Source organism: Plecotus auritus, assembly GCF_963455305.1.
Source record: "Plecotus auritus genome assembly, chromosome: 1".
Taxonomy (NCBI): Eukaryota; Metazoa; Chordata; class Mammalia; order Chiroptera; family Vespertilionidae; genus Plecotus; species Plecotus auritus.
The window spans coordinates 31,676,008-31,695,909 of NC_137770.1; the positions used below are offsets into that span (position 1 = coordinate 31,676,008).

A 19,902-nucleotide genomic window follows, 5' to 3' on the forward strand; every position below is an offset into this window, starting at 1 on the left:
AAAATTAGTCTACAGAGAAACACCATCATTCATCCTTTTTATTCTACAAACCTAAGTTTTTACATTTCAGGTTTACTTAAGAGTTATTAAGGTATACTTAAAATTAATTTGTACTCAATGTTTCTCATTGAAAAAAATTAAATAAATTTTACCTGACAGGTAACAATCTGGTGTCTGTTCAGACGGTCACATAGCTCTTGTGATAAACCCACTCGTCTCAGTTTCTTGCTACCCATGACTCCAGGTGTGGGGGGGTGGGGGAAACACACCTTGATAATACATCAGAAAACAGCATAAGCAATAATAGATGGCTACTTTCTAAAACACTTTACACAATAAAAAAAAATTTTCCATGTGCATAGTGAAATGTATAGTATTTAAAATATTACTGATAAAATAAAGGAAGGCACATATACACACAGAGAAGCATGTACTAGTACACAGAGAAACAAGGCAAGATAAAAATATACAGTTCACACCATTCTTTAATAGTTATTACATGAATATAATAATACCACTTGAAATTTGTAAAACATCTTGAGATTTTTCAATGCATTTATAAATTTAGATGTATAAATAACCTTCCAGGCATAGTTTGAAACCCACTCCTAGAAAGTCTTTACTTTCATTGGGTTGTAACAATAATAAATTTATTGAGCATCTACTATGCCAGGCACAGTTGCTATAAATAAAGTATCACATTTAATCTTCTCAACAGCCCTGTAAGAAAGGTTATGGACCCCATTTTTGCATATGAGAAAACAAAAGCCTAGAAAGTTTAGCTATTCTATTATCACCAGAAAAAGTAAATGATGGTTCCAGACTTCAAACCCAGGAAGTCTGACTCTGAGGTCTATCCTCCTAACCTTTGTACTCTACTGCAAGTCCATGATCATATTTAACTTATTTTTCTATGAGTCTAAGCAAATCTTCTGAATCAAATGAGATTTTATTATCCCAGGTGTTACCAGTATTTACAAGCTGAATTGCTGTTTAGTATACTAGCTTCCCACATTCCCACATACTATACTAACTGATCACACTCCCATATACTAGGTGCTGGAACAGAATCACTGTGATTCCCTTAGTAATGTATGCAAAGGGAAGGCTGTGTACCTCATTGAGATGGCAAAATACTCTCTGGTTAGAATAGAAACAGGAACTCTTCATTGTTTCAGGGGATAAAACAGTATAATTATCAGAAAAGTAAAATTTTGAAACAAAAATATATACTGAGAATGTGGTTATTTATTTTCAATACCATGACCCAAATTTCTATCTAAATTCTCTGAATCAGATCATCTCTGTGTATCAGATTAAATCTCTCTCCCTCTCTCTCTCTCTCTCTCTCTCTCTCTCTCTCTCTCTCTCTCTCTCTCTCTCTCATACACACATATACCCTTCCCACAAACACAGAATACATCCCTCTCAATTCTCTTAATGGGAACTTGTCAGTACTCATTTCTCTTTCCACAGAAGAAATTTTACTAAGTGACATGTGCTATGTCATTGCCTAGTGTCTTTACAGATCAGGTAGTTCTGGGAAAGGGCACCATTTAGACTGATAAGTTCAATAAAAAAGGAGAACAGTAAACCCCACAGTACCTGGACTTTAACAATGATCAGCTCCAGTCCTGGCCAGTGTGGCTCAGTTGGGGATCCTGTGTTGTACTGAAGGGTTGCTGGTTCAATTTCTGGTCATTGCACATGCCTGGGTTTCAGGCTCGGTCCCTAGTGGAGGGTGTATAGGAAGCAATCCATCAATGTTTTACTATCTCATCAATGTTTTTTTCTCTCTCTCTTCCTCTCTAAAAATCAGTTAAAAATCTTAAAAAACACACACAGCCCTAGCAGGTTTGGCTCAGTGGATAGAGCATCGGCCTGTGGACTGAAGGGCCCCAGGTTTGATTCCTGTCAAGGGCACATGCCTGGGTTGCAGGCTCAATCCCCAGTCGGGGGCTTGCAGGAGGCAGCCGATCAATGATTCTCTCTCATCATTGATATTTCTATCTCTCTCCCTCTCCCTTCCTCTCTGAAATCAATAAAAATATTTAACACACACACACACACACACACACACACACACACACACACACACACAAAGAAAAAACAATTACCAACTCTGTTATCTCTGCCTTTATTCAGGCCACTCCCATCAGTTGCCTGGACTATTGCATGTTGCTCTGGTCATTCACTGCCTCACACACACATGTAAAATCCATTCATTTGCCTCTTTTACAGGCACTCTTTATTTTATTTTACTTCATTTTTTTAATCCTCACCCAAGGATATGTCTACTGATCTCTGTAGAGAGGGGCAGAGAGAAACATCCACCCCCCCCCAAAAAAAAAAAAAAAAACATACACACACACACACTCCAACCAGAATTTGAACCCCGTTCCAACCAACTAAGCCACACACCAGGACCACAGGCACTTCTTAAATACACACTCTGCTAAGTTCTGGGATACAAGAATCATATTCCCTCCCCTTCGGCAACTCACAGTAAAAGTTGAAAAGAAATGTTTACAAAAATAACTAGTCATGCAATAAGTATTGCCATTGGTATTTAAATGTGCTGTGGACAGGGAGGCACACAAAACTGGCCTGCAAGGTAGCTTCCTAAAAAGTTGCTCCAATCCTGTCACTCTCATCCTTTAAAACTGCCCATGGAACCATCAGCCTACAGGGTAAGTTCCTCAGGATTAAGACACTTCATAAATTTATTCCTCCTTTCCCTCTCATTACTACATCAGATTGCAAGGCCCAAATCCTGATCTTCCTGGCAAAGTTACTTCACCTCCTGTCTTAGTTTATCCATTTGTAAAACGAGGGTAATTCAAATATCTACTCCATAGGAATGTAATGAAGGTTAAAGGATTTCACATAATGCTCAAGATTAATCATCATTATCAGTTTGTTCAGCAAAACATCATTTGCTGCCTCACAAAACCTGCTCTCCAGCCACAACAGTATATTGGTAGGTTAGGCAATCATAGCCATCCTGCCTCCCTGTCTTGCCTCCACAAAGCTTTAACCAAACTCAGCCTCTTCTCCAACGTTCTCATCTTTGTACATATATTTGCCCGATAATTAACGTATTATTATGGCTTGCATGTTTGATTCTTCCACCAGAGACTGTAAGTTCCTGCTCTGTGTGTACATACGCCCATGTGAATGGGAATGGAAGATATTCAACCCTGGAAACTGAATCCTCTCCTCATTGAAAGAAAACTCCTCCTGTTAGATGTTCAATGAAAACTGTGAAGTAACAATAGCTAATATTTATTGAGCCCTTATTACGTCCACTACACTGTTCCAAGCGCTTCGGATGTTTTACCCCAGTTTACAGATTAAAGACACGGAGGCACTGAGTTGAAAACTTCCACAGTCTGTAACAGCTAGCATATGATGGAGTCCGCATTCGAATCCAGGGATCTGACTCCAGATTCCACGCTATTATCTACCTGAAGAAAGGGCAGGCCCTAAACTTCCCCCAAACAGGGGCTCCCCTGTCTAGACCCCCAAAGTACCCGGAAGTAAAAGGGAGGTGGGCATCAAGAGGCAAAAACAACACCGCAGAATCCCCTAAAAAGAACTGTTTCAACAAGGCCTAGCTTCCTTGCAACCCTGCAAAAGAAGCTCCCAGATCCGCGACAGGGTTCATGTTAAGATCCCTACGGACTTAAGGGGGCGTGCCCTGCACCCAAGAAAGATTCTCCGCTACCCCAATATGAATACCACAGGACCAGAGAGGGAGCAGAAAACAATGCGCGCACCCCATTTCCCCACAACTGCCCCCAAGATGAGACTTTCCAGTACCGGGTCTGCAGCATCCAACTTTCAAAGTTTCCCCCACCCATCACTCAGTTCCCCGCGGAAAATGCTGCAAAGCAACAACCTAAGCGCTGGTTGGGTCGTCGTCCTGGGAAATATCCAATCAGAGGCAGGCAGAGCCAGTCGGCTCCGCGGCTTGCTGGGAGTTGTAGTTTTCACACTCTGAAATAAATGTCAGTTTCTCAGTCTAGTGATTATCAAAATGCGGTGGGGGAACATAAGCAAAAAGTGTATGAAACCAGGATAAACCTTGCTTGAAGTGTTTTCTTTATTTTGTCACTACATTGAAAAATTGCTTAATGGATCTGAGACTAGGTTAGTTTTCTGGAAATCCATCTATCATATGAGAGGTTTTGGAAGAAGCTTTTGGTTTGTTTTGGCTTGCTTTTTTCATCACCCTTTGGTAGTGATTATAGTTTGGGCAATGCTAAATAAAATTGCTTCAGCCGTTACTTTCTCAGTTTCAGATTATTACATCTGCGAAGAACTTTTGCTCATGCTTTGCTCTCATTTCCCCTGTGAATACCTCTATTTTATAATGTAGCCCACTTAGCCCTGGCCGGTTTGGCTCAGTGGATAGAGCTCGGCCTGCGGACTGAGGGGTCCCAGGTTCGATTCCGGGTCAAGGGCATGTACCTTGGTTACGGGCACATCCCCAGTGGGGAGTGTACAGGAGGCAGCTGATTGATGTTCCTCTCTGATTGATGTTTCTAACTCTCTATCCCTCTCCCTTCCTCTCTGTAAAAAATCAATAAAATATTATTTTAAAAATAATAATAATGTAGCCCACTTTATCCTAATTATTGACCTGCGCCCCTCGACCTGTCACCTGACGACTAAACTGAGCTCCTTGAGGACAGGGACCATAATTTGTTCAGCTTCGAAAGGCTAGCACACCTCTCAGTTAACGGTTGTCGAGTAAATGAGCAAATAAATGAATTGAGTTAAACAGAATAAAATGGGAATTCAGAACGCAGGGTTCTGGGATTATAAAAGGGCCCAAGTATACAGAATAAAAATGGAGGGGGATTCAAGTCTTGCTCTGGGTAGCCCCGCAAGGCCTGGCAAAGCACTGATTGAAGCTCAGTAAACGCTGACTTCAAACGCTAGGGAGAAAAGAGGGCGGAAGAACAAAATCAAGGAAGACAGCTATTTCTGCCACCCGCTTCGCCGAACGCAGAACGGAAGGCGTAGCGCAGAGGAATTGTCAAAACTAAAAGGAATGTTCCTTAGCCAGGTAGCCGAGGTACTCCCCCAGCCTCCGAGCTTTCTCTAGTTCCTGGAGATGGCGTCACGTGACCCAAACAAATATGGCGCTTTATTTGCATCTTCCCTCCATTGGCCAATAGGAGTGGCCGCTGTCCGTCGTCAGCCCCGCCACCCGCCTCGCAAGCTCCGCATGGGACCTGTCACCTGACTCGACTGAAACATGGCTGCGCTGGGGGCTCTATTGCTGTGGGCACCGGGAGCAGGTGAGTGTCAGGCACCCCAGAGAAGGCGGGAGCGCTCTCCAAGACCCCTGCAGGGAGCGTCCCTGCGCCCCAACCCCACCGCCCTCCACTTCTGACTCGGATTCATCTCCGGACCCTCAATCCTCTGCTTTACGGGAGGGCTCCAACTAGGGAGGGTCCCGCTGCATTTCTCATCCGTAAGGGGGCGACCACCTGGGGATTCGGAGCCGGACTGCGTATAAAGTTCCGGAGGGGCTGCGAACATGGAGTTTAGGGTCTGCGCCTCGGGCTAAGACCGACCGTTAATATTAATTGAATGTCAGATGCTCGTAGAGAGATGAGATCCAACCCTTGGGGGAAAGGTGTAACTTCTCAAAGACTGGAACATGTCAAATCGATCTTACAAGGATAATGAGGAAAATAAGTCCCGCCTTTCCCAGTCGGGCTGGTAGTTACTAATTGTCTAAATACAACTCCTTCCATTTCCTCCCACTCTGGTGTATACTGTTAATAGGAGGTGATCCCCGAAGGAGAAAACTGACCATGTGTTCTGCGTAATTCATCCCTTTCTATCTCCCTGCACTCTGTGCTGGGAAAATGCATCATCCATTTGGAAAAGAGGAAACCGCTTCCCAGAAGGAGCTTTTTGGATTTTTCTGTGAGTGCCTTCGGAGAGGAGAGTGGGAGCTGGCACAGGCATGTGTACCTCAGCTGCACGAGGCACAAGGGGATGTCCCCAAGAAGGTGGAGGACATTCTACAGGCGCTGGTGGTGTGTCCACATCAGCTGAGGTAAGGGATCTCTCTTCCTGGCAGGCGGTCACAGGGCAGAGGACACAAGGTTCAATGTTTGGGCTCTGGTCCATGAGCCTCACTCAACGACTCCCTGAAGAATTAGCAGAGGGGGAGGGTATTGCACATGCTCTGAAATTTTACCTCTGTAATACATACCTATTAATTAATTAATATTGGCTTTGAATTATCATTTGGAACTGTGTTTAAGCCTGGCCAGCGAATTGTATATGGAACCACCAGTTCTTGTTTATTATCATTAAAGTAGATGGTGGGACTGCATTGAAAAGCATTTTCTTTGCCTCCAAAAAAAACCCTACTCTCTTCTGACTTATGAAATTGACGTGAATTAATTCACGTCAAAACTACTGGGAGTGAATTCACTTAAAGCTTTTTTTTTTTTAATAATTATACTCCCAAGAAGGGCAAAAATAATACAGAAAGTACCCTTTCAATAGCTTTCCCCAGTTGTGACATCTCATAATAGTATAATAGCAAAACCAGGAAATTAATATAGGTAATGACTGTTAACTAGACTATTCCGTTTTCACCATGATTTAATCTGCATTCATTTTTATGTGTGTAGTTCTTTGCAACTTTATTCATGTGGATATTCATGTAACTATAATCAAGATACACAACTGTTTCATCACCACAAAAGAATTCTATAATCAAGATACACAACTGTTTCATCACCACAAAAGAATTCCGTCACTCCCTAGGCATACCTCTTTGTATTTTGATCTCTCCTTGCCCACTGACAACCATTGTTCTCCAACTAAATATTTAATGAAATTCTTTCTGACAGTGCTAATAACTAATGATATAGGAATTAAATGTACTGTTCAGTTTCTCCCTCAATTTTCATTACTTTGGCAATTATGTTATATTGTTTAAGTACTGTATTAACATAAAGGGGGGCAAAAGTAGGATTATAGTTGTATGTGAAACAGTCTATTCCCATATTATTTATTAATTATTGTATTATTTTCCATATGAACAACTGTAAGCCTACCTTTCCCCCACCCTATATACGTTAATATAGTACTTAAAATTTGTATCCCAGCCTATTACTGTCTAATTTAAATTACTAACATCAAAAAAAGGCTTATGAGTTCCTATAACCCTCTTTGTAGCATAGAGTTAAAAATAAATTTTTGTCAAGTTCCTTTTTTCTTTAAGACTACTTGATTCAGTTTCTGTTTTCAAGAATATACTTTAGATAGCTTTGCTTTTATGGTTTTCTATGTAATATTTTGTTTAAAAATAATAAAGACTAGATAGGGAGGTGGAGGTAGGTTTAAGACCTTTTTTTTTCTTTTTTATGAAAGCTGCTAGTTCTATTTTGATTCTAGTTTTATTGATCTGCCATGTACATTTGAAAATTTTATCATTAGAACATCTTGCCTGTTCAGGTTTAAAATAGACTGAGCATTGAAATCTAAATCTTGGATGGCAAAAGAGAAAAAGTCAGTAGAAATTCTTTGTTTAGAAATTCTTTCTTTTTACGTTTTTCAGATGTGGACAGGATATCAACCCTCAAAGATTAGCCTGGGTCTGGCTTCTTGTACTGGAAAAATGGTTTGCCCAAGAAAAAGTAAGTAGGTTTTTATTTCAAATTTTCTCCTGAGGCCGAGATTGAGAACAGTTTGGCAGAAGTTATGAGATTTCTCTTCTGTCTGTTACTTCCTTTATTATGAGGTTTGTAATATCCTCTCTCTGTACTAACCGTGAGAATGGCTTACATTTTTATTGATGTCTTCTTACCTAAATTCACTCATTAATTCACTAACATAACATTAGCATGTAATACCATTTGAGGTGATACCATTCTGCTAAATACCATTGTGAGAGTTGTGCCTGAACAGAGCTTTGCAGAACTCTTGGAAGTGAAAAGATCGGGAGTGACATATGACTCTCGTAATACCCAGGTAATAGAGAATGGACTGGGCTGAAACTTATTTGTTCTTCCGAAAATCTTATTTTCACTAGTCCAGTGCAGTGAAATCTTGTAGATTTAAACCTCATTATTAATAAGTTAGTAATTAACATGAATTGAATGATAACTTACCAAATATAAAAACAAAGTGAGCAAATAAATCCTGAAAGAAACTTGTGAGGAAGTGCTTTTTTTTTCCCCAAAAGAAAAAGAGCCATGAAAAGCCTTTTTTATTTTTTTAACTTTAACTTTATTGGTTTTAGAGGAAGAGAGAGAGAGAGAGAGAGAGAGAGAAACATCAATTGGTTACCTCCAGTACACCCTGACTGATGATGGAATCTACAATCTGAGTACATGCCCTAACCAGGAATCGAACCCACCACCTTCTGGTGTACCATACTACCTGGGAGACAACCTTGGAATGCGGTCCATTCTCATGGAAAGATTAACAACCTTGTTGCCCAAACAGTGGAGTCCTACCCCAGCCTCCTACCTCCCCAGGCCTGTAATTCCTACTTCGCCCATACCTATAACCCATATTTTCCCGTGTAATCTTTGTCCTACTCTATATAAGCAGATGGCTTATGGAGGGCTGCAGAGCAGATTTTTGTGGATGACCTGCTGCTCTCCCATACTGCCAGCAGTATTGAAATAAACGTGCATATATGATTCAAAAGAAAAAAAGAAATTGATATCCATTGAAGGTATTTCTCTGAGGCAATTTTATTAAACCTCAGATTTTAAGATTCAAGTGAGGAATCTCTGATTCAGAAGAAAAATGACTGGCCCAAGGTCATACCATGAAGCTGGCAAAATTGGAGCTGAAACCAAGATCTTCTGACTTTGAATTCCCATTCCTCTGCTTTTTCCACCTCAATATTAGTTTTAGCCTTCATGGGCTTAAAAGTAAGAAACTATATGTTCTATTTTGTAAATATCTATAATTTAGCCTAATTTTCTTCTTTACTCCCATCAGTCATCAGAATTAATTTTGTCTTTAGTTCCAGTTGTACTTCACCCCCACCCTTCTCTCCACAGAGCTGTCAAAAGTAACAGAAATTACTAATCTAAATATATTTCTTATTCAGGCGTTTGCCAGTTGTCTGCAAAAAGAAATGATGAAAAAACTAGGAGGAAAAAAGAGAAGCAAAATCGAAAAATAACCCCAGGATAATTAAGAGTTGACTATAGTTTCAGATTTAAAAGAGAAAAACTTGAGCTAAAATATTTAATAGTAGCTTCAAAGAGAAAAAGAAAAAAAGTTTTATTGTTACTAAGGATATTTCCAGTACAAACATGAAATTTATCAACCAGATGAATTTTACTCTCGCTAAAGGGTATTTTCTTACGTTATGGCTGATTGGTTGCTTATTTTATGGGCACTTGGCTCAACCAGGTCCTTAGCACAGACTCAGCGTTGTTCCTGCTTTGCCAGTTCCTTCGGTCCATAAGGCTCCAATGCCTCAGTTATTTAAAATGTTGTAGGACTTTTAAACTTTAAACAAGGACCTCAGAGAATTTTAAAACTTTATACAAGGACTAAGATTTCAAGTGAATTCTTGGAGTAGTTCTCCAAGACCAGTCATTATCCTGGAGTGACTTTCATCTTCCGGGCACTAGCTGGCGGCCTATCCTTTTTCAGTCTCCCATCTTCTGCCAAAAGCTTCCTTTGTAATTACTAGTTGAAACGATGATTCCATTTTCCCTTTCCTTTATATCTTGTAGTGATTTATCTCTCTACATGAGTAACTGCAGAAATGTTCACTGCCATGCTGCTTCTGATAGAGGAAAGCTGGAAACAACTCCCATGTCCACAGTGCAGCATGGACTCATCTGTTTGTAAAATGCCATTATGAAAACTGGGTGGTAAATGAATTTCAGTGACATGGAAAAAATGTTCATGTTCTGCCATGTGAAAAAAAGGTTTAGAAACAGTAGATTTGGTATGCATGCTTAGATGCATGGTCTGAATGCCCTTATACCACAGTATTAGTTCTTTTTAAGTGGAAAGATTCTGGGTGAGGGGAGGGTTTCGTTTGCCTATTTGTATATTCTAATTTTTCTACACTGAACATGCTTTGCTTTTATAGTAAGAAAATCTGTGCTTAGAAACATGGAACAAATTCTTGCTTGTTTTAGGAATGTTAGTCATTTATGGCCATGCATATGCATAATATAATTTCACCAGTGAAATAAAATATAAATTAATTAAAATTCTAGATTAAAGTTCCAAAATCTTAACCAGACTTTGTTCTTTTATTAAGGGCTGCTGTCTAGACATCTTACCTGTTCCTTCCCTTTAGTCCTCAATAGAAGCACTTATCTTTGCTTCCCAGCATGAATTTTCTCCAAATTCCAATCACTAGTGTTATGCAAGCATTCAGATGGCATAGGTGCATTAGAGAAGGGTGTGGTAAGAAGAAATAGGGATTTTGAACCAAGAACATGCCAGATCATGTTAGCCTCTGATGTGATTTATGAATGGCACGAATAGAATAAGTGTGATCTTGTGTTATAAACTCCCCTCCCACACAATCCTGCAAGTACTTCTTGCCTTGAGGTGGGAGACCTTTCAATAAAACCCAGCTTCTGGAAGCTTTAACCAGCTACATGATTTACAGGTGTCTCTGATACAAAGCTGTATTTGTCAAGATTATTCCTACACTTGATCTATTTGTATTTGTGTCTGGAGAAAAGGAGACTATCGTTTTAGTTTTAAGAACCTGGTGAAGGGAAGTAATTGTGAAACAAGTTAGTCCCGAAAGAGGCAGACGCTTTCTGTTCCTTTATACATGGCGAGTGTCATTAGCAAACACTGGGATCACTTTTTCCTTTTCGTGCTTGAAGTAATTGGAAAGTACTTCCTTACCACTTCATCTTTAGTAAAGATTATTTAAAATATATATGTATATCTACTTATCCCACAGGTTTGTTTGATTTAGAGATTAAATGAGAATTTTTAAAACATAGCACACAGTACCTGGCACATAATAAGCGTTTAATAAACATTAGATCCTTTCTGTTTCCTTTTGTTTTCCAACTTATAATATTACCAAATCAAGGATTTGGACCAAAGGGGATGATGTGGTTCACACATTCACAGGCTTACTCAGAACTGGGTATTTTGGTCACTGCAAGGGAGGTTCTTTTTTATTTTTTAATATTTATTGTTGAAAGTATTGCATTTGTCCCCTATTTCCCCTCATTGACCCCTTCTAGCCTACCCCTGTCCCCTCCCCAGGCCTTCACCACCCTATTGTCTGTGTCCATGGATTATGCATATATGCATACAAGTTCTTTGGTTGATCTCTTCCCACCCACCCACCCTCACCTTCCCTCTGAGATTCCATAGTCTGTTCCATGCTTCTATGTCTCTGGATCTATTTTGTTCATTTGTTTATTTTGTTCATTAGACTCCACATATGAGTGAGATCATGTGATGCTTGTCTTTTTCCAACTGGCTTGTTTTGCTTAGCATAATACTCTCCAGGTCCCCAAGGGAGGTTCTTGGAGAAGGACTTCAAGTGACAGAAAAAGTCCCATAAAATGAGCAAACCTTGCAGTTTGAAGCTGACCAGTGTGAGATTTAAGTGTTAGTATTTAAGAGGGGTATGCATCCAAGTTTAGCTGTTTTGTTTATAAAGAAAGGTATCTCAACACATTTCTAGGAATTTAATGATTATCTTAGAGAAATAGCAAAAATAAGAGTAACTGGAGAGATCAAGAATTATTTCTATTTCGGGCCCATATACCCCAGCCACGCATGATGTTCATCTGCAACAATTGCAAGGTGTTCAGGTTCTGTAAAGCCAAGTGTCAAAAAACTTTAAAAAGAAGCTCAATCCTTACAAGGTCAGGTGGACTAAAGCATTCTGTAAAGCAGCTGGTAAAGAGCTTAGAAAGGATAATCCATTTGAATTTGAAAAATGTGGAAATGAACCTGTCAAATAGAAATGAAATGATTACTGCACTGAAGAGAGTCGAAGAGATCAAGTAGAGACATCAAGCAACATTTATAATGAATAGGTTGAAGAAATATAAAGAACTGCAGAAAGCTCAGGACATCAAAGAAGTCAAGCAAAATGTCTATCTCCTCCAGGCCCCTTTTGTGTGCAAAGGAAAGCAGCTGGCAGACAAAGTGGTACAGAAACTGCAAGAGGATGTGGACATGGGAGTTGTTTCTGGCAGTCTTACTGTTTAACCATTTCTGTGAGCACAGTGGAGAATCTCAATTAGAGATTTAGAACCTCTAAGTTATTGATTTATTTTTTAACATCAGGTGACTCAAATAAAAAGGTGACTAAAAATACATCTCTTCTACATTAGTATTTGCAAAACATCAGATTTTATGGATGCTAGATTTCATGTTAATTAAACCTTCACTGATAGATGTATATATGTAAATCATGAAAATTCTGTAAAGACACAGTGAATTGTGGACAGAAGATGATCATGCCACTTGGATAATGGTATCAAGTAGTCTTTATGTAATAACTAGTGACAAAAATGCATGGCTAGTCATGTATAAAATAAAATTTTCTTCGCAGTGAAAAAAAAGTCACTGGAGAGAAGTTTTATATAATTTATTAACTAAAGTATATGCCTAATCACTGTGCTTACTTCTTACGATTTTTCTAGAAGTCACTCCCAGCTGTTTTCCGGAGAAAGCTAGAATTTCTTTTATTATCGGAAGACCTTCAAGGTAACATTCCAGAGGACATCCTCAAGGTGAGAGAGGGCTTCGGAGCCGTCTGCCCAGAGTCACAGTTACTCAGCCAGTTCAGCTTCCAGGGATCCAGCAGGGATAGGTCCCCTAGGTGCTGGCTGTGTACTCTGTTCTCAGGCAAGACCAGGCTAGATAGAGGCCCCTCTGAGGGGAGTTTAAAGTTAGAATAAATTTAACTGATTTTAGAATTCTCAGAGGTGTATTATCCAGAAGTACTAAGTACAACTATGGATTAAAGTTTTTTTCATTTCATGTAAAAGGAATACATAACTTGGAATTAAACTAGGTATTTGAATTTTCCACCAGTATATGGTAAGGAATGTGAAGGGAGACAGGAACTAGTATTTGTTGAATACGTGGTTCTGTAAGAGCTACACTGAATGTGTTAGAGCTAACAACAATCTTCTGGAGCTAGATTCAAACTAAGTCTTGTTTTTGTTTATTGATTTTAGAAAGAGAGAAGAAGGGTGAGAGAGAGAAAGGAACATCTATTTGTTGTTCCACTTATTTATGCATTCATTGGTTGATTTTTGTATGTGCCCTGACCGGGGATTGAACCTACAACCTTGGCGTTGAATCTAACCAACTGAGCCACCAGGCCAAGGCTAAACTAAGTCTTAACCAGATCTATACTTTAGTGCCTGAGGTATCCTCTGAGGCTCAGTACTTACTTTCTTCATCACTCTACCATCAGCTAACAAAGACATATTAGCTGTAGGATTTAAGGTACATGCTTTCACTTACATTAAGTCAAGGACTCATGGTTCTGTTCCCATCTTGGAGGCATTTCATGAAGAAGCATCCCTGAGCACCATCCATAGGCATGGTATTAAAGCACCCCCTTTTCTCCCTCTGCACCCACCCTTCAAACAAATTATAGGCTATAGAACAAGCATATAATTTATTAACTAAAGCATATGCCTAATCACTGTGCAAAATTTGACATGCTTGCTATGGAGATTCTTGCCTTTAAGGGCTTACTCTAGTCAGGGAGGAGGGACTAACAGACACTTGAGACAATTATAAACCATGTGGTACTAATTGTGAGTACATTGAAAGCCCAATAAAAAGGGAGAGTTGTGTGGGTTGGACGTATTGGGACTAGGATTTAGATCAAAGATTAAAAACTGATATGTAATGTTCTTTTTTTATTATTTTATTTATTTTTTAATGGATTTTAGAGAGAAAGGCAGAGAGAGGAAGAGAGAGAGATACAGAAAGAGAGAGAGGAAGAGAGACAGAAACATCAATGTGAGAGAAACATTGATCGTTTGCCTCCAGTATACACCCCGACCGGAAATCCAAACTGCTACCTTTTGGTTCACAGAACGATGCTCCAACCAACTGAGACACACAGTCCAGGGTGTGTAATGTTCTTTTAAAAATTGAATTTAAATGCCTTGAGTTGGGCATAGAGTCATATGCATTTGTTACTTGCTTGGCCTATGAGTTTGCAGTCCCTGATTTAGAGCAACAGTGCACAAGAGGGGCAAGTGTGAGCATGGAGGCCTTGGGCAATTGACTTCATGTCTTTGCTCAGTCTCCTCATTTGTAAAATGGGGATAATAGTAGTGTCTTCCTCTTAAGGTTTATTGTTCTGTGTAAAGGGCCTGGCATGTAGTAACTACTACAGAAGTGTTTGCTACTGCTACTGTTTTATACACACACACACACACACACACACACATATGTACTGAAAGAGGAAACATAAAGGCATATAGGTGATAACATCCTAGACATGCTCAGCATGCATCCCTCTCTTCATCCTCTATTTAGGAGCTGTATGAGGCTTTATCACAAGACACTGCAGACCCCTTGCTTGACGAAAATCGAACGCCGGAGAGCTGGACCCTTCGGCTCAGCTCAGAAGCTGTCTCTGTGCTCTTGGGTCTTCTGAGCCAGGCTCCCCAGCCAGCGCAGGCCCTGCTGGAGCTTCTGCTTAGGGAAGACGATGGCACCAGCCCTGGTGGCTGGCCTCTGCAGAAGGCACTGGTGGACCTCATTCGAAAGGCACTGAGAGCTTTGCAGGACCCTGTCCCGGGGCCCCTGGGGGGCGTGGAGGCCATCTACGGAGCCCTGCGGACTCTGCGTTGCCCTGCAGAGCCGCTGGGGGCTGAGCTGCGTCTCCTGTGTGAGGAACTACTGGAGGCCTGCAGGACTGAGGGGAGTCCCCTGCAGGAGGAGCGGCTGGTCAGCTGCCTGCTGCACAAGGCCGGACGGGGCCTGCTCTCGCTGTACGGCCATGCGTATGCAGAGAAGGCCGCAGTGAAGCCACGAAAGGCCTCCTCGTCAGGAGAAGGTGTGTTCCCTTTGCTGCTGCTCCTGTGTGCTGGAAACCCCACTATGCCCGGCCTCTCTGGAGTTGCTCTTGGCTAAAGCCTTTCATGTTGCTCAGAGAGTCTAATAGGAAAGGCTTAGCAAAAAAGAGGGAGGCATTTTCTTAAAAGCACAGATTTTATAGTCTAGGATGGAGTGGTGATGGGAAAAAAAACAAAGTAATAACAATAGCAGCAAAGAGCTTTTCAGAAGCTACTGAGAGAAGGAAAGGGCCTTTAATATAGAAGTATAGGAAGCTGGTTTAAGTTTTTAAAAGCGTGAACTCTTAACAGTTGGTGTTTCCAATGGTCTTTAGCTTAGGAAAGAAGAACTGTGGTTCCCCAGTAACCCTGTCTGGTTTGATTTTCAGTCTCACCAGATCATCTAGATCCCGAGCGGGCAATGCTAGCCTTGTTTTCCAATCCCGACTCAGCCGAGGCTTGGAAACTGGCCTATTTCTACTGCCTGAGCAACAGCAAGCACTTCCTCGAGCAGATCCTGGTAGGTCAGACATAAAAATTTCCCATCACAGAGGTACCCAGGGACTCCACAGGCTTTTTCATTCCTCATTTCTCTCCCTCTCATTTACCCAACACAGCAGTCTAATCAGTGGTGAGCATTGGGTCTGTCCATCCCATAGTCCGGGGGGAAGAAGTCTTCAAGAACCAGCGTCATTCATAATTAGAGCTGCAGTCATTTTACATCAGTCCTTTGGCAGGAACCACAATGTTGGATTCTTGTAAGCTTTCTGGAGGGTGCGAGGAAGAAAAGACAGTGGTAACAATGTATTTTCTAGCTGACAGGAATTTGATTACTCTAAATTTCTCCCAGATTGCTACTGAGCTTCAGTTTATTTCATTAGATATTTGTTAACCTCATCCTATGTGCCCTGTACTGTGGAAGTCAGTGCCTGCCTTCAAAGAGCTTATGGTCTAGAGTTTTTGTGGACCTTTTTTATTCAAGTGGCCTCTTCTGTCATTGTCAGAAATCTCCCTGCTATGCCCAAAAGCTTCGTCCCCTAATGAGCAGCAAGTCCATGTAACTGCCTATAGCAGCCTCCTTTGACTTACAGGTGACAGCACTGACACTGTTGAAAGAGGAAGACTTCCCAAGTCTTGGCTGCCTACTGGATAGAGAATTCAGGCCTCTCAGTCGACTGCTTGTGCTCCTGGGCTGGACACACTGCCAGAGCCTAGCATCAGCCAAGAGGTTGCTGCAGACACTCCACCGGACTCAGGTAACTTACTCTGCAGCCTGAGCTGCTCAGAAGTGAGTGCTGTGGGACTTTGGGCTGAGGCAGAATGCGAGGTCCTGAAGTTCATTACAGTCTCTGATCCCAGATGCCTGAGTCATCTTCTCTTTCTTCTATGTCCATACAGGACCAAGGTGGTGATAAGCTCCTCAGGGATGCCTGTGATGGGCTGTGGGCTCACCTGGAGGTCCTGGAGTGGTGTGTACAGCAGAGCAGGTACAGCCCTGTGTAGTCTTCCCACCATTGGGCACACTTGATCCTGTTTTCTGTGCATGTGACCATAGCTTCCACATAACGGTTTGAGTTGACAATGTTGACCAGCAACTCATAATTATTCCAACTATCAACCCAGGAATGAAACATAAGTAATTATTTTCACTATAGCCATCAGGTTATAACTAGAGAGTAATTTAAGGATGACAATAATAAAGAACAGTAGCTCACATTTCCTGAGCACTTACTATATGCAAGGCATAGCTCCGAGCTCTTTATGTGGATGATTTCACTTAAGCCTCACAGTAATCCTATGACGTAGTTACCAATATTATCCTAATTTTAAAGGTGGGCAACTGAAGCCCAGAGGTGAAATGCCCAAAGTGACAGTAATGTGGTCCACATTCTCGGCCATGTGTTATCCCGGTTACACTTTTATTCAGCAACCTGTTGAACTGGTTAAGCCATGTTTCCCTGATAAATTAGCCTCAGGACTTCCCCAGGACTGGGTTCCTGTTCTGTTCTTCACCTGCTTCCCCAGCAATTCCTGAAGTAGAGTAGGCAGAGTGGGAAGTAGTGAGAGACCCTTACGCAAAGGAAAGCAGAGAAGCTGTACCGCTTTTGAGCTGGAAAGAGCACAGAAATTGGGAAGCTTACTCTGCAGGCTTTTTCTGGACCCTCTTGACCAAGAAGGCCCTTTCTAGGGCCTTTCTAGACGAGTAGAGCTGATTTTATGGATGTACTTCCCAGAGGGTAAATAAATGCTCTGCTGTATCCCAGACCAACTAAAATGTAGTGTTTGGGTAAGTGAAACCCATGGTGTTATGGGCCAGACAGCAAGAGAAAGAGAGAATCAAGAATGGACTTTCTCAGCAATTTTATAAACTGCCTCTCCTCCCATCCTCCCGTCTTTCCCTTCCAGCAGCCCCATACCAAAGAGGGATCTCTTGTGTCATTTACACGGTGGAGACAGCCACTCAGTGCTCTACTCTCTCCATCACCTCACAAACCTTCCAGCCCTCAGGGAGGAAGAAGTTCTCAAGCTCTTACAGAAGGTGCCAGCCAAAGAGCCCCAGCAAGAGCACGGTAAGTTGGTGATGGAGTCACTCGGGCATGGTTTCCTCTTAGGACAATCTTTCCCAGGTTCCTTTCAGCAAAGACTGACCTAGGTGTAATCTGTCAAAATGGGCTAGCAGGTGCCTATAAATTAGTGCTGTTTGCCCCAGTGAGATCATGGGGTGTAGAAATATGCCTCCCCTCACTGGATGAGGTATAGGGAACCCTATGAGAACAGTTCCATAGGAACCTTGTCCTCTGGAACTATCTCAAGAACCACTAGGATACCCTCATGCCAAGGAACAGAATTAGGAACTGCCCTCTGAATTCGCAGCATTATCTCTGGCAATATTTATGCACCTCTTGGAGAGTCTCTCCGTTCTTCATACGCTTTCTCATAGCACACTTTGTGTCTACCCTCTTTCCCTCTCATAGCTCCCTCATACTCTGTTGAACACATAAAGCAGTTTAGAAGACTTGCGCGAAACAATAGCAAAGTCTTGTTTTAATCTTAGATCTTTGCTTAAAATTAAAGTCCCCATTAACAAGCTCTTTTGCTCTCAAAAATGGTATCATAGTGTAGTCACAACCTGCCACACAGGCCTGGGACATTTGGCTTTGAGAGAAACAAACCTTCTCATATGGCAGTAGATGTTGCTCAGCCTAGATATTGCTTAGATTGACCTTGAGAAAGGATGTACCACTAACTGGAAAACCAGTGTCACTACATTCTATATTTTTTTTCCAGGAAGGTAGGCAACTTGTTTAACAGATTTTCTAAAGGAACTGGAACTTTCTGTTTACATACAAGTACAAAATGCTTCCAAAGAAGTGGTTTAAATCCGATCCCTGGTGACCCAGCAGGGCACACTTAGAACTTATAAAAGGTGAAAGAGGAGCAATAATAGGACTGGGATTAGGGTGAGGCAAGAGAGGCATCTGGGGTACAAAATTTAAGGAGCTGCTTACTCTCAGGGTAGTGCAGTGCTTGCAAGTCCTGGCCCTGGGCAATAATGCCACGTAGAGGCCAGGGGCATGGAACAATATTGATCTCGTTCTGTTTCTTACCCTGACTTTGGCAAAACTGAGCTTCCTATAAGAAGTAATTACTAGGAAGCCTATACACACAGGGATTTATTGCACCATCCTAGCAGCAAAGCATTCCTAACTACTGCAGTGCCCTGCCTCAGTAGAACTATATGCAGCCATCAGAAATGTAGTGTATGAAGAAGCATTTTCAAATGCTTATACTATCATTTGTCCCAGGCCTGTGTGGCAGGTTGTGACTACACTATGATAACATTTTTAAGAAGTAGGAAAATTAAATAGTATAGAAAATGTCATTACATTCAACATACACACGTATATGCTAAATTATCAAAGGAGTTAAAACAGACTGTTAATGGTTGTATTTAGCTGGTAATATTATGGGTAATATTTTCTTCTTTTTTACTTTGCTACATTTAATGCCTTTTCTTTGAGAAAGTTGTACTTTCACTATGAAAAGGATTCAAGCCAGATTAAGATGTTTAGAGACCCTAAAAGATTATGATGCCCTCTCTTTCTCCTCAATTTTTTTAAATTATAAATTATTAAAAAAGTACAGGGAATTTCAATAGCATTTGTGTTTTTTCCCCATGATGTCTGCTTCAGTGCTTTCTTAAAAATATCATTTTTTGCCTAGCCAGCATAGCTCAGTGGTTGAGCATCGACCTATGAACCAGGAATTCACAGTTCAATCCCAGTTGTAGGCTTGATTTCCAGTAGGGGGCATGCAGGAGGCAGCCAGTCAATGATTCTCTCTCATCATTGATGTTTCTATCTCTCTCTCCCTCTCCCTTCCTTTCTCCCTCTCCCTTCCTCACTGAAATCAATAAAATATATATATATCTTAAATGTATATCAATTTTTTTTTTAAAAAAATGTGGTGCCTTTGCTCTCATTACTCAATCTATACACACTTTAAGCCTGCCTCTTGGATAATGTGGCACTAGGTAAACTAAACATTTTTTCCTTTTAAACCCCCCATACCTCCTCTAAACATTTACTTTAAGTTTTAATTTTTTTTTTAAAAAAAAGGAAGAACAAAATGTTAAGAAATATAAGGAAAAGACTTGTTAAATAGCCATGAGGGCTGCGTTAGAGAGGCATGTAGAGGGAGGCTAGTGGGAAAAAGGAAATGGAGAGGACTGAAAGCTGATGCTGTGGAGGAAAAGGCCTGGGAGGGACGCGGATCAAACTGGCGGAAAGGAGAGAGCAATGCAGCGTCTCTGGTCCAGCCATGCTTGCTGCGTCCTGAAAGAACCAGCTCTGAAGTGCTG

General features: G+C 41.2%; 2 protein-coding genes across 3 annotated transcripts in view; one reads left to right on the forward strand and one right to left on the reverse strand.

Annotated features, from left to right (window-relative positions):
* Positions 1–3,887, reverse strand: part of RAD51B (RAD51 paralog B) — a 545,220-nt gene extending 541,333 nt beyond the window's left edge. For both annotated transcript variants that reach the window (XM_080666682.1, XM_080666681.1), the window contains exons 1-3: positions 3,823–3,887; positions 1,606–1,731; positions 153–269 (exon numbers count right to left, since the gene is read on the reverse strand). In XM_080666682.1, coding sequence (XP_080522808.1) covers positions 153–236 — 84 coding nt within the window. In that variant the 5' untranslated portion in view covers positions 237–269; positions 1,606–1,731; positions 3,823–3,887. The remainder of the gene's footprint in view (positions 1–152; positions 270–1,605; positions 1,732–3,822) is intronic.
* A 1,365-nt stretch (positions 3,888–5,252) lies between these two features.
* The window catches only part of ZFYVE26 (zinc finger FYVE-type containing 26), a 70,683-nt gene continuing 56,033 nt past the window's right edge, over positions 5,253–19,902 (forward strand). The window contains exons 1-9 of the mRNA XM_080682356.1: positions 5,253–5,309; positions 5,803–6,079; positions 7,598–7,676; positions 12,657–12,746; positions 14,521–15,043; positions 15,431–15,561; positions 16,133–16,297; positions 16,440–16,528; positions 17,448–17,611. Of these exons, the coding sequence (XP_080538482.1) occupies positions 5,886–6,079; positions 7,598–7,676; positions 12,657–12,746; positions 14,521–15,043; positions 15,431–15,561; positions 16,133–16,297; positions 16,440–16,528; positions 17,448–17,611 (1,435 nt within the window). The 5' untranslated portion in view covers positions 5,253–5,309; positions 5,803–5,885. The remainder of the gene's footprint in view (positions 5,310–5,802; positions 6,080–7,597; positions 7,677–12,656; positions 12,747–14,520; positions 15,044–15,430; positions 15,562–16,132; positions 16,298–16,439; positions 16,529–17,447; positions 17,612–19,902) is intronic.